Source organism: Sus scrofa, chromosome 5 (genome assembly GCF_054392235.1).
Source record: "Sus scrofa isolate SSC_HxYL_T2T_F1_AM1 chromosome 5, Sscrofa_HxYL_maternal_Yorkshire_Landrace_v2.0, whole genome shotgun sequence".
NCBI classification, from domain to species: domain Eukaryota; kingdom Metazoa; phylum Chordata; class Mammalia; order Artiodactyla; family Suidae; genus Sus; species Sus scrofa.
In genome coordinates this window covers 92,582,050-92,595,640 of record NC_139387.1, presented here as the reverse complement: position 1 = coordinate 92,595,640, position 13,591 = coordinate 92,582,050, and the positions used below count along the sequence as shown (strand labels likewise).

The following is a 13,591-nucleotide window of genomic DNA, read 5'->3' as shown; positions in this document are numbered from 1 at the left end:
TTTCAAACAAGGTCCACAAATCATTTAGTGTTTTTTGGATTTGTTTTGTCTTTTAAATCTGTACTTATTGCCACTATAACTTTCCCCTCCCTCTGTTAATTTGGTGAAGAAACTAGGTTAGTTCTCTACAGAATTTCTCACATTGTGGATTTGGCAGATTGCTTCTTCAAGGGTCATTTCATTTGCTTTTCTGTCCCCTGTATTTCCTGTAGAATAGGAAGTTAGACCTCTTTGGTGGGGGATAGACCTTTCTGTGATGATGAAAATGTTTTGTATCTGCTATTCATTCGGTAGCCATTAGCCACAATACTTGGAGTGTGACTTTTGTGGCTGAGAAACTAAAATTTTGATTTTATCTAATTTAAATAGCCATGTATGGCTAATAGTTACCATTTTGCACAGTACAGATCTAGAGGATTAGTGAGATTTGAGTTCAGTTACTTTGACAAGAATACTTCATAAAGAGTTTCCATTGTGGATCAGTTGTAAGGAACTAATATCCATGAGGACGTGGGTTCAATCCCTGGTCTTACTCAGGGGGTTGAGGATCTGATGTGGCTGTGGCTGTGGTGTAGGCTGGCAGCTACAGCTCTGATTTGACCCCTAGCCTGAGACCCTCCATATGCTGCGGTGCAGCCCTAAAAAGACCAAAAAAAAAAAAAAAAAAGACTACTTCATAAATAGTGTTATAGCCATCACGTTGCATCATATCAGAGGTACATCATCCTAAAATTAATTGCTAATGGGTTCAGATGTTGAAAGCCTAGTTCATCTATTGTAAGTTCCACATTGTCTTTTCATTTAGTGGTTATGACAGCCGTTTATGATTATTGCCTAGATCCATTATTTCAAGTCGTTAAGGTGGTTTTTCTCTTTCTCTCATTCCTTTACATCTATAACTGGAATTCCCCTTTTTTTTGGCCATGCTTTGTGACATGAGGAAGTTCCTGGGCCAGAGATCGAACCCATTCCACAGTAGCAACCCAGTCTTCTCCAGTGACAACACTAGATCCTTAACCCCCTGTGCCACAGGGGAACTCCCTATAACTGGATTTTTTTGTTTGTTTGTTTTTTCTTCTTTTTGCTATTTCTTTGGGCCACTCCCACGGCATATGGGAGGTTCCCAGGCTAGGGGTCGCATTAGAGCTGTAGCCCCTGGCCTACGCCAGAGCCACAGCAATGCAGGATCCAAGCCGCGTCTGCAACCTACACCACAGCTCACGGCAACGCCGGATCGTTAACCCACTGAGCAAGGGCAGGGACCGAACCCGCAACCTCATGGTTCCTAGTCGGATTCATTAACCACTGCGCCACGACGGGAACTCCTGGAATTTTTTTATAAAGAACTTTTTGTCATGAATTGTCTAGTTGCCTTGAAATAAAATTCATACAGGAAGGCCAGGATAAATACTTACTTGGCTTTTATTTGCCATTTTCCAAGTTAAAGCACCATAGTCTTTTTTTTTAGGGTCACACCCACGGCATATGAAAGTTTCCAGGCTAGGGGTCCAATTGGAGCTATAGCTGCCGGCCTATGCCAGAGCCACAGCAATGCCAGATCCAAGCCGTGTCTGTGACTCAAACCACAGCTCATGGTAACACCAGATCGTTAACCCACTGAGCGAGGCCGGGGGTCGAACCTGCAACCTCATGGTTCCTAGTTGGATTCATTTCTGCTGCACCACGGCAGGAACTCCAAAGTGCCATAGTCATTTTGAAAGGTGATCAATAAAAGTCTTTTTACTAGTAAGGTTTTTAATATATTTGATTCTTGATCACTTGATCACTGTTTTTTCACATTCAAATTGTACCATCATTAGCTGTTGGGAATTACTGAGTTGGTTCCTCTATCCTTTTATTGACCCCCATGTGTCTTTTCTTTCTTTTTTTTTCTTTTTTTCTGTTTTTTTTTTTTTTGTGTTGTTGTTGTTGTTGTGTTTTTTGGGGGGTTTTTTTGGTTGGGGTTTTTTTTTTTTTTTTTTTTTTTTTTGCTTTTTAGGGCCACACTTGCAGCATATGGAAGTTCCCAGGCTGGTGTTAAATCAGAGCTGCAGCTGCCAGCCTGCACCACAGATTGAGCCACATCTACCACCTATACCATAGCTCACAGCAGCACCAGATCTTTAATCCACTGAGTGAGGCCAGGGATTGAACCCACACTCTTATGGATACCAGTTGGCTTCCTAACGTGCTGAGCCACAAAGGAAACTCCTGTCCCCATGTGTCTTGGATACTTTCTTGTTTTCTGGCATAATAATATACCCTGGGCTCATGTGTATTTCTTGCCTCCTGTCAAGTCAGTCATTTTTCCAAACAACTTTAATCCTTTTAATGGAAAGTATTATTTGGAGGCTACCCACAGTCTAAATACAAAGGGTATTCATTCCTACCTGGTTGTCACTGTTTTGGGCCTTTTCAGTAGGTAGACCTAGGAGCACTTAAATTTTTTTTTTTCCCCTTTTTTGTCCACACCTGTGACATGTGGAAATTCCTGGGCCAGGGATCAAATCCAGGCTGCAGCTGCAACCTACACTACAGCTGCAGCAGTGCCAGATCCTTAGCCACTGCACTGGACTAGAGATCAAACCCGGGCCACTGCAGAGACAATACCGGATCCTTAACCTGTTGTGCTTCAGTAGGAACTCCTAGGAATATCTATTTTTTTAGAAAGACTATAGGTCATGAATTCCTCAAATTTATGAATATATGCCAACTTATAGGTGTTAAACTTGTATCTTCTTTCTCTTACGCTGAATATCTTGGTTCTTAATATTGTTTCTCAAGTTTTTTTTGTTTCTGTTTTTTTTTTTTTATTTAGGGCTGTGCCCGTGGCATATGGAGGTTCCCAGGCTAGGGGTCGAATTGGAACTGTAGCTGCTGACCTACACCACAGCCAGAGCAACGCCGGATCCGAGCTGTGTCTGCAACCTACACCACAGACCACAGCTCACAGCAATGTCAGCTTAACCCACTGAGCAAGGCCAGGGATCAAACCTGTGCCCTCATGGATACTAGTCAGATTCGTTACCCCTGAGCCACTTCAGGAACTCCTCAAGAATGTTTTTAAATAACAGTATTACTACTAAAAGTAAGCTGACAATTGCAATTTCAGATTTTGGGGGAAGGTTTTTCTAATCTGTAGAATATAAAATACTATGCTTAAAATCACTTGAAAGAATTTTTTTTATTTGTATTTTTTAATTATTGAGACTATATATGTGGGTTTTTTAAGTTTTGGTTTATACTTTGTTTCTTTTTGAGAATATAATACATAGATTTATGAATTTATTTATGCTCCCATCCTTATATAAAAGGCAGCCTACATTGCACATTTCTGTTTCTGTTTTTAATCTAAACACATATCCTGATGATCACTCCATAGGACAGTGTAGTGTAATCATCTTCATCGCTTGTACCACTGTGTGGTATTGCATTTTATGGATTTACTGTAATCTGTTCAGCCGCTTTGCTTTTGGTGGATATTTAGATTGTTTTCAATTATGTGCCATTCCGAATAAAGCAAAGGTAAACCAACAGAGCCTTTTTACATGTCATTTCATATTTTAGCCAGTTTATCTTCAGGAAGCCTATAAGTGAAATTGCTGGGTATTAGTGCTATATGTTAGCAAGTTCCCCTGCATAAGAGTTGAACCATTTTGCATTCCCCCAAATAATGTGTGAGAATACTTCTCTAATGAAAGAAATATGATGCTGTTTAAGAACCAAAAAAAAAAAAACAAGTAAATATGAGAAACCATATTGATTACTAAATTGTTAGTTCTTCAGAGCAAGGTTATAAATTTTTTATTTAGAGCTTGTATTTTACTGACTGGGATTTACAGCCTCCTTTAATAACCCAGCTCCTGCATTCTCCATGTGCCTCAACTGCCTGATGTCTTCTGAATAACTTTTTAACTGATAGGGTTTTTTGTTTCTTCCTCCTGTTGTCTCTGTGATAAATTGAGGACTTTCTATAGACCATCTTGCTGAAAATGGATGATGCTGCAATTCTTATGTTGGCCACAGAGCATATAGTAGTCACTGTACTAATTTTACATAACAATGAGTTTCTTCCTTTTCAATCAATAATTGTTTGGTCCATCTTACTTACTAAGTAGTTAAAACACTGAATTCTAATTTTGTTATTTTTTATTTATATTTTCTTCTCAAAGTCATTTGTTTTATAGTAGATTCTGGTAGAAAAATTTTTTTAGTCTTCAGGATTAGTTGCGTGAAAGACAGTTTTCTGTAACAATGATTAATTCTAAATTAGATAATGATATTAAGAACTGATAAAATTGGGAATTCCCGCTGTGGCACAGTGGGTTAAAAATCTGACTGCAGTAGCTCAGGTTGCTGGGGTTGTGCAGGTTCGATCCCTAGCCCAGTGCAGTGGGTTAGAGGATCCAGCATTGCTGCAGTTGCAGTGTAAGTCACAGCTGTGGTTTGGTTCATTCCCTGGTGTGGCAACTCCCACATGCTAAGGGCGCAGCCATTAAAAAAAGAACTAATGGAGTTCCCGTCGTGGCACAGTGGTTAACGAATCCGACTAGGAACCATAAGGTTTCAGGTTCGATCCCTGGCCTTGCTCAGTGGGTTGAGGATCCAGTATTGCTGTGAGCTGTGGTGTAGGTTGCAGATGTGGCTCGGATCCCGCACTGCTGTGGCTGTGGTGTAGGCCGGTGGCTATGGCTCCAATTAGACACCTAGCCTGGGAATCTCCATATGCCGCGGGAGCCGCCCTAGAAAAGGCAAAAAAGACCTAAATAAATAAATAAATAAAAAATACTTGGCTTTGGAGCTCCCATCGTGGCTCGGTGGTTAACAGATCCGACTAGGAACGATGAGGTTGCAGGTTCGATCCCTGACCTTGCTCAGTGGGTTAAGGATGTGGTATTGAGATGAGCTGTGGTGTAGGTCGCAGACGTGGCTCTGATCTGATGTTGCTCTGGCTGTGGCATAGGCCAGCAGCTGGAGCTTCGATTGGCCCCCTAGCCTGGGAATCTCCATATGCTGCGGGTACAGCCCTAAAAAAAAAAAAAAAAAAATTGGCTTTGAGATGCATCATAAGTCAGTGACATTGTCTTAAACCAATTGTAACCCCAGCTGCACATTAGAATCCCCTCAGGAGCTACAAAATTTAATTTTGCTCAGGTTGTTCTAGAAGGGATTCTGACTTAATTGGTCCAAAGCAGGGTTGGGAGCATTTGGTATTTTTAAAAAGCTTCCCAAATGATACGGTGCCTCCAGGATTGAGAATCTGTGATTAAAACTAGTGATCCCTTTGAGTTCCCGTTGTGGCGCAGTGGTTAACGAATCCTACTAGGAACCATGAGTTTGCAGGTTCAATCTCTGGCCTCGCTCAGTGGGTTAAACGATCCAGCGTTGCCGTGAGCTATGGTGTAGGTTGCAGACGTGGCTCAGATCCCACATTGCTGTGGCTCTGGCGTATGCTGGTGGCTACAGCTCCGATTAGACCTCTAGCCTGGGAACCTCCATATGCCGTAGGAGTGGCCCTAGAAAAGGCAGAAAGACAAAAAAAAAAAAAGAAAGAAAAGAAAAGAAAAAATAAATAAAACTAGTGGTCCCTTCTAGTCACATCATCAGGAATTTAACTATTAATAAGCATCTGTTATGTAATACATGTAATTTGTTTATAGATTTGTCTTTTGACTAACATTAAGTTTACCTTCAGCAGATTTTTCCTAATTGATAGCAGGAAAATGAACCCTGAGTTTCAGATTGTGAGTCAAAGGGGAAACTCTTAGGTCAATCCCAAATATAGATAAATACAAAATAAGATGTATGAGATTGTCTGTACCTTGTGGGGTTTTGATAGTAATTCTTCCAGCCAACTAAGCATACTTATTGGATGACTGCTCTTGTCCTGAGATAAAATACACCTGTCTGTAAAATTGATACTAACTTTATATAAAAACATCAGTTATTTAGATAAAAGATTAGCTTGAAAGCAAAAGTGACAATATAAGCATACTCTAGTGTAGTTAATCATTGATGGATGTCCTTAAGTAAAAGAATCTTCTGGTAATAGTGGTTTCAGAGTTGAATAACTTGTTACTTGGAATGTAGAATCTCAGGCCTCACCTTAGAGCTACTGAATTAGAATCTGCATTTTAACAAAAGCTTCTGGTAATTGATATGTATTTTATAGTTTGAGAAGCACTGATCTAGTGGTTTTAAACTATGTGAGTACTCTTTTTTTTTAATGCCTCATATGCGGCATATGGAAGTTCTGGGCCCAGGGGTCAAATTGGAGCTGCAGCTACAGGCGTACACCACAGCCATAGCAGTGTGGGATCCAAGTCACATCTGTGACCTATGCTGCAAATTGCAGCAACACTGGATCCTTAACCCACAAGGAACTGAACCCACATCCTCCCAACACTATGTTGGGTTCTTGACCCACTGAGCCATAACGGGAACTCCTGAATTATTTTTTTAAAAAGGAAAATCAGTCCTCTTTTCAGGGAGAAATAAATCTGGGACTCGAAGGGAACAATGGTCTGTCTATTCCTATTACCATTTTCTTTTAGTAGTGAGGATTGAGTAGCACTGAGGCTTGGCAATGATATTTTAGGCTTGCCTGTTCATGAAAGAGGTGACTGTCGGGTTTTTGTTGCTACTCAGTTTTATCATCTGTTTGTAAGATGAGTTTGAGACCTGGGAATTTTTAAGTTCAGATAGCTGTGTATGGATTATAATTGCAACTGATTCTATTTGAATAATCCTAATCCTAACAATAATGTTTAATCTATGATAACGATTATAAAATTTGTTTTGTTTTTTTTTTTTAAAAACTGACTTGTTATATGTAACAAATGACTTTCTTACAAGTCATGCCTGCTTTTTTGTGTAGACAGCCAAGGATGCAGCTATAATACTAGAGCTAGATAGCAAACAGCAAGTCACAAGAGGAGCCAGTGATAAATTGACATACTTTCCCCACACACACTTTAATTATAATATGCAAGCTCCTCTAGTTGGATTCTATTGTATTTACCATACTTTTAAGTGTTCTCTGATGCCTACATATCTGTTCAATCAGTACATTTTGAGGGTGTAGCATTATTTGCACATACCAGCATTTGGAAACTTGGCTTCTCAGTGTGCTAATGTGGCCATTATTAAGGTATTTGCTGTTAGAATATAACTTTTAATATGTCGATGCTTGAATAGAGCTATTCTCAAGCTGGAATAACTGAGACTGAATGGACAAGTGGATCTTCAAAAGGCGGACCTCTGCAGGCATTAACTAGGGAGTCTACAAGAGGGTCGAGACGCACTCCGAGGAAAAGGGTGATGCAAGGCTTATTGCTTAGAATTGGGTTTTCAGATTGGTAGGGTTTTAGTGGTTATTTTATATTTATTGTTTTTGTTTTGTTTTCAAACTAACAGGTGGAAACTTCAGAACATTTTCGTATAGATGGTGCAGTAATTTCAGAGAGTACTCCCATAGCTGAAACTATAATGGCTTCAAGCAACGAAACCTTAGTAAATATGTTTCATAAACTATACAAGTGGTATTCTTTGTAAATTAGCCTTTAATTAAAATCGGGGAGGTGGTGAATTTTGGCAGACCTCAAACTTACATGTTTTTAAACATTTTAAACTCATTTTCCCCATGTAACTCTGAATTCTAGAATTTTTCAATATAGTTATTTTAATATATATATAATTCATTGTGTAAGAATCCTTAGTGCTTTAAGGATTAAAAGCAAATGATAAGGCTTCTCCACCACATGTAAACCACTGAATATATTTATTTCTAGGTTCTTATGCCTAAATTAAGAGAAAGTTTCACATATTACAGAAATCAGCTATCTTTTTTTTCTTTTAACGTGTCTTTGTTATGTTTGGATAATTCTGAGTCTGAATAATTTGAATCTTGGCAGGTTGTCAATAGGGTGACTGGAAATTTCAAGCATGCAGCTCCTATTCTGCCAATCACTGAATTCTCAGACATACCCAGAAGAACACCAAAGAAACCATTGACAAGAGCTGAAGTAAATGAATAAAATTTAGATCGATGCTATCATTGATCTTTTAATGAGGAAATATTTTTATTTGTTGTTCAGAGTGGGAGGGAGCAGAGCTTTCTTTATTGGGTGGGGGTGTCTATATATGACAAACTAATGCTATCCTCTTGCTGCTATGTGCCTCTTTAAGTTCCACTTTTCAAGGGAGTGGTCATTTTTGTGCTGCTTATAATATGTTCTCTTTGTTATGGATGTGGGTTCAAATTGTTAACTTGGGCTGTGGGGGAAGCTATACTATCTTTCATTGAAAGGTCAGATGAGATTTTGAAGTTACTTTGTATGATACTTGAATTACTTCTGTAAAATTAAGCTTTAAACTACTAACTGCATGATACATTATAATTTACTGATTCTTTACCAAAGATTATTTTTATCTAGGCATAAAAGTAATACTCCATCAGAACAATCAGATTGTTAAAAATTTGTTTTTTAAGTTAGGAAGATTGGATTGATCTACAGTTAATTAAAAACATACACTAAAATTTGTTAAAAGAACCATTTTAATGTGATATCTTTTATACTTAATCATTTGTTTTATTACAAAATTAACAGGAAGAAACAATGTACCCTTAATGCAAAGTATTGGAGGGAACTTAACTTGCACTGCCATATTAGCTGTACTAAATTTATTTTTTAACTTATTTGAATGTGTGATGATTCCCATTCCCCTGCCTCCATTACAGCTTTAACATATCTTCACATTGAGGAAATTTGAAGAGAGCCTTGGACATGTATGGATAATTAAGCAAGAATGAATTTAGAAATGGCAGTTGTAAAAGTTGGATAGATTTAAGTGCATTCTGTTTCCAAAATTTCTGTCTAAAACTGTGTTCTAATTATTGCACATTTACACTAAGTTTTAACTTGCGTTTGTTTGTTTCTTATTAGGTGGGAGAAAAAACAGAGGAAAGAAGAGTAGAAAGGGATATTCTTAAGGAAATGTTTCCCTTCGAAGCATCTACACCAACGGGAATTAGGTATTCAGATACATTGAAACAAGTATTAATGTATTTTATTAGGGCATATTGATTTATTTGTTTCCACCTTTATTGAGATATGCTTGACATATTAAAAATTGTATATATTTAGAATGTACAACATAATTGTTTATATATACACACACACATAAACAGGAATTTTAGTTTTTGATTCTTCAGAAAATTACTATACCTCTGTTGTCAGAATTAAACTGTTCTTTTGGGGAGTGCTTTAATTCTTCTAAGTGCTAACTAGTTCATATTCTTGAAAATTGGGTTAGTTTCAAAATCTTTTTTTTTTTTTTTTTTTTTTTTGTCTTTTTGCCGTTTCTTGGGCTGCTCCCACGGCATGTGGAGGTTCCCAGCTAGGGGTTGAATCGGAGCTGTAGCCACCGGCCTACGCCAGAGCCACAGCAACGCGGGATCCGAGCCGTGTCTGCAACCTACACCACAGCTCACGGCAACGCCAGATCCTTAACCCACTGAGCAAGGGCAGGGACCGAACCCGCAACCTCATGGTTCCTAGTCGGATTCGTTACCCACTGCGCCACGACGGGAACTCCTAGTTTCAAAATCTAAACTGAAACCTAGTAAGAAGGAAAACATTTTTTATTCATGGGTTTCTCTTTTCTAATTGAAAAAACTGCTTTTAGATAGCTGTTGAATTGTTTCCTGACTGAAGGAATCACAACCAAACTACCTTTTTTCCTTTCTTATCTCCTAAATATATTTGCTCTGAAAAGCCTTTAAGAAGGCAAATTTAGTGAATATCTATCAGTACTCTGAATATTGTTTTCTAATAAGATACACATCTAACTCTTCAAATGGAAAATGTATAGGAGTTTTACTTTTTAAATACATTGGCTGACCTCACTATTAATAATACATGGAATGTGTTTGGATTTAGGAGTGGTAATAACATTTTCTATTATTTATCTAATACTTATTTTTCTCTTCCTCCTTTCCTTCCCAACAGTGCTAGTTGCCGCAGACCAATCAAAGGAGCGGCAGGCCGACCATTAGAACTCAGTGATTTCAGGATGGAAGAATCTTTTTCATCTAAATATATTCCTAAGTATGTTCCTTTGGCAGATGTCAAGTCAGAAAAGACAAAAAAGGGACGCTCCATTCCCATGTGGATAAAAATTTTGCTTTTTGTTGTTGTGGCCATTTTTTTGTTTTTGGTCTACCAAGCTATGGAAACCAACCAAGGAAATCCATTCTATCAGTTTATTTCTAATAACTCTAAAAATGCCAACTGAACAATATCTCTTTGGCACATTCAACTTGGTCTCCTATTTTTAATAACTGTATAAAGAAAACATTTGCGTACATTTCTTGACTCAAGAACAAAAAAAATGTGATTTCACCTCAATAAATGTAATATTCCATTGAAAAGCAAACAAGATATATATAAATGGACTTCATTTAATGTTTTGGACTTTGGACTAGGAGATCACTTCGTGCCATATGAATAATCTTTTTTAGCTCTGGAACTTTTTTGTAGGCTTTATTTTTTTAACGTGGACATCTTATTTCTTTTTTGAGAAAAATTATATTGTTTTTGTGTATTTGGGAAACAAGAAGGGCAAAACATGGTGGTATAATGTGAAGCTATACATTTAAATACTTTGAATTCTTACAGAAAAGATTTTAAGAATTCTCTGCTGAATAAAAACTAGAGATGTGAAACATGAAATTCGGTAAGAGAAAAAGTAATTTGGGATTGTTCTTTTTGTAACTGCAACAAAGTTTGATGGTGTTTATGGGGGAAAGTATAGCGATAATCTCCTGTAATTTTATCAATTGTAATGTTATTGTAGCCCTATTGTACTCACTTTTTAAAGTATTTCTAGTATCATGAATGTCCAACCCATTTAGATGCAGTTGATTTTTAGCAGGGATCTATCAGTGTAACATGTCCGTGCTTTGGAGAACTGTTACAGCTATCCATGTTTTTAAAAAACAGCCATACATGTTTTTAAAACCTGTTTAGCTGGCTATAAGGCTAAAATTGGAAGCTCGTAACTTTTTATTTACAACAGAACATTTATTCTGTCAATCCAATTTGTTACCAAAATATTTTTTAGATAAATAAGTGTGTGTGTATTTAGAAGTTAGAAATTTTAAACACCCATCTTAGGTTCCATTTGGATTCATTAGTGAATTATCTTCTGTTACCAAAAACAAATTTTGCCAAGTTTTTGTTTTTTTTGGGTTTTTTTGCACCAAATTTCCCAACATAATTTGATTTGAAAGTGTAAAAACCATGTGCTTTTCATTTTAAATCACATAGTGAACTTTTCTTGGATACACAGGATTTATAAACTCTGAAATTGAGGCGGGCATTATGATTTTTGTTTACTCTTGAAAGGGTTAACTGTATCTTTGTGATTAATTTTTTTAGCTAAAACTTACCTCACGTATAACTTGGTTTGGTAAAGTAGGTAGGTATTTGAAATTTCCATAGAATCAAGTAAAACAAAAATTTTGAACTTAATCATTGAGTTTCGACTTTACAGTCATTGACCATAAAGCACATTAAAAATGTAAGTTGTTTTTAAATATCATCTGAAATAAAAAGATCCTTTTTAAAAAGGAAAAGCTAAAGATGTATATTGAGACCAACACAGCATTTTGATTTGGATCAGCCCTCATCTGATAATTAGCTTGTAGATATTTTGTAGATATTTTTCGCTTACTTGGCCATTGACTAGAAACATTTATAGTTCTGTTCCCTGCAAAGGCAATGGGAAACTTACTCCTACATCAGAAATGCTTGCCTCTCTGAGTAAAAGTGTATCTTTGAAATGAGCCCCAGAGGGAGCACTTTTACTCAGCCTTGCCTTTCTACAGCGATAACAGTCTACTTGTACTTTCTTTGTTTCCCATATTGTTTTCAATCTTTTGTTTATAATTAGAAGTTGTAAGAAGCTGCATTTAATGTTCAGAAATATGGGAAAAGAAAGCAGACTTAATATGTATGTAAGATCAATTTTCTAATAGGAAAGATATGTTCCAAAATAGCTAAGTAGGTCAAGATAAAAACATGTAGTCTTTTCTTTTTTTCGTTTAATGTGTACTTAGTCTTTTGTCTGTGTCTGTTTTATTCCACTAGAATAAATGTGTCCTTGATGTAAATGCAAAGCATTTCTTCCTGATTAAAATTGTAGATGTAGATTTTACAATATAATTCAGTAATAAAAATGTAATTAACCTCTAGTTTTGTCATTGCAATAAATACTTTCCAAATAGGACAAACTATAAGATTTCCTGATAACATTTTTTTTTTTGCTTTTTTTGCTTTTTAGGGCCACATCTGCAGCATATGGAGGTTCCCAGGCTAGAATCGGAGCTACAGCTGCCAGCCTATGCCAGAGCCGCAGCAATGCCAGATCCGAGCCACATCCGGATCCTTAACCCACTGAGTGAGGCCAGGGATGGAACCCACAACCTCATGGTTCCTAGCTGGATTTGTTTCCACTGAGCCGTGGTGGGAACTCCCTGATAACATTTTATATGTGAGATTTATGGATTATTGAGTTTTAATTCTCATTTCAGTCTACTCTGTATTTTGCTTCTAATCATGATAGTAATCTGGTCCTCTTTTGTTCCTAGGTAAGCAATCTCTAGCCATTAGACTCTCAGAATGATGTAGGGAAGCTCTTGGAGGCGCTTATCTGTGGTGCTCATGATTGTTAGTCTTGCTTTCTTTTTTTCTTCCCCCTCTTTCTTTTTCAGCTGCATCCACAGCATATGAAAGTTCTCGGGCCAGGGATTGAATCTGAGCCACAGCTATGGCAAAGCTGGATCTTTAACCCACTGTACCACAGCAGGAACTCCTTTCAGTCTTGTTTTGAGACAAAGCAGAGATGTTGCTGCAGTATATTCATCATGGAGCTACATTCACAAGGTGAAAATGCCTCTCTCTCTCTGCGATTCTTGTGTCCCCCCAAAGGTGATTTTATTTACATTAGTAATTCTCAAAGTAATATATACACTGTACTTAATTAGAAAGCAGATGGCATCAAAGACTTAACAGAGTGTGCTTTATTGCGTGCTTATAGTATGTGCTACGTGTGCTGTTCTATACACATGCTATGTATGGATTCATGATATGTATTGATCCTCATGATAATCCTGTGAAGTAGATATTTTCTGCCCCACAACCCACAGCATGCAGAAGTTCTGCAGGCTGGGGACCGAACCCATGCCACTGCCAGAGTGGCAGAACCAGAGCTACTGCATTGGGCCAACACTGGATGTTTAGGAGTTCCCATCATGGCTCAGTGGTTAACGAATCCGACTGGGAACCATGAGGTTGTGGGTTTGATCCCTGGCCTTGCTCAGCAGGTTAGGGATCCCGCGTTGCTGTGGCTCTGGCATAGGCCGGCAGCTGTAGCTCCAATTAGACCCCTAGCCTGGGAACCTCGATATGCCGCAAATGCAGCCCTAAAAAGACAAAAGACAAAAAAAAGCTGGGTGTTTAAAGTGCTGAGCCACAAGAGAATTCCAGAAGTGGGTATTTTCTTATTCTGTCGTTACAAATTAGGAAAT

The 13,591-nt window shown here is 37.7% G+C and overlaps 1 protein-coding gene across 1 annotated transcript in view; it reads left to right on the top strand.

Moving 5' to 3' along the window:
* The window catches only part of TMPO (thymopoietin), a 28,915-nt gene extending 16,612 nt beyond the window's left edge, over positions 1–12,303 (top strand). Inside the window, 5 exon segments of the mRNA NM_001348754.2 lie at positions 7,198–7,317; positions 7,417–7,512; positions 7,914–8,024; positions 8,946–9,034; positions 10,011–12,303. Coding sequence (NP_001335683.2) covers positions 7,198–7,317; positions 7,417–7,512; positions 7,914–8,024; positions 8,946–9,034; positions 10,011–10,296 — 702 coding nt within the window. The 3' untranslated portion in view covers positions 10,297–12,303.
* Positions 12,304–13,591: the final 1,288 nt, after the last annotated feature.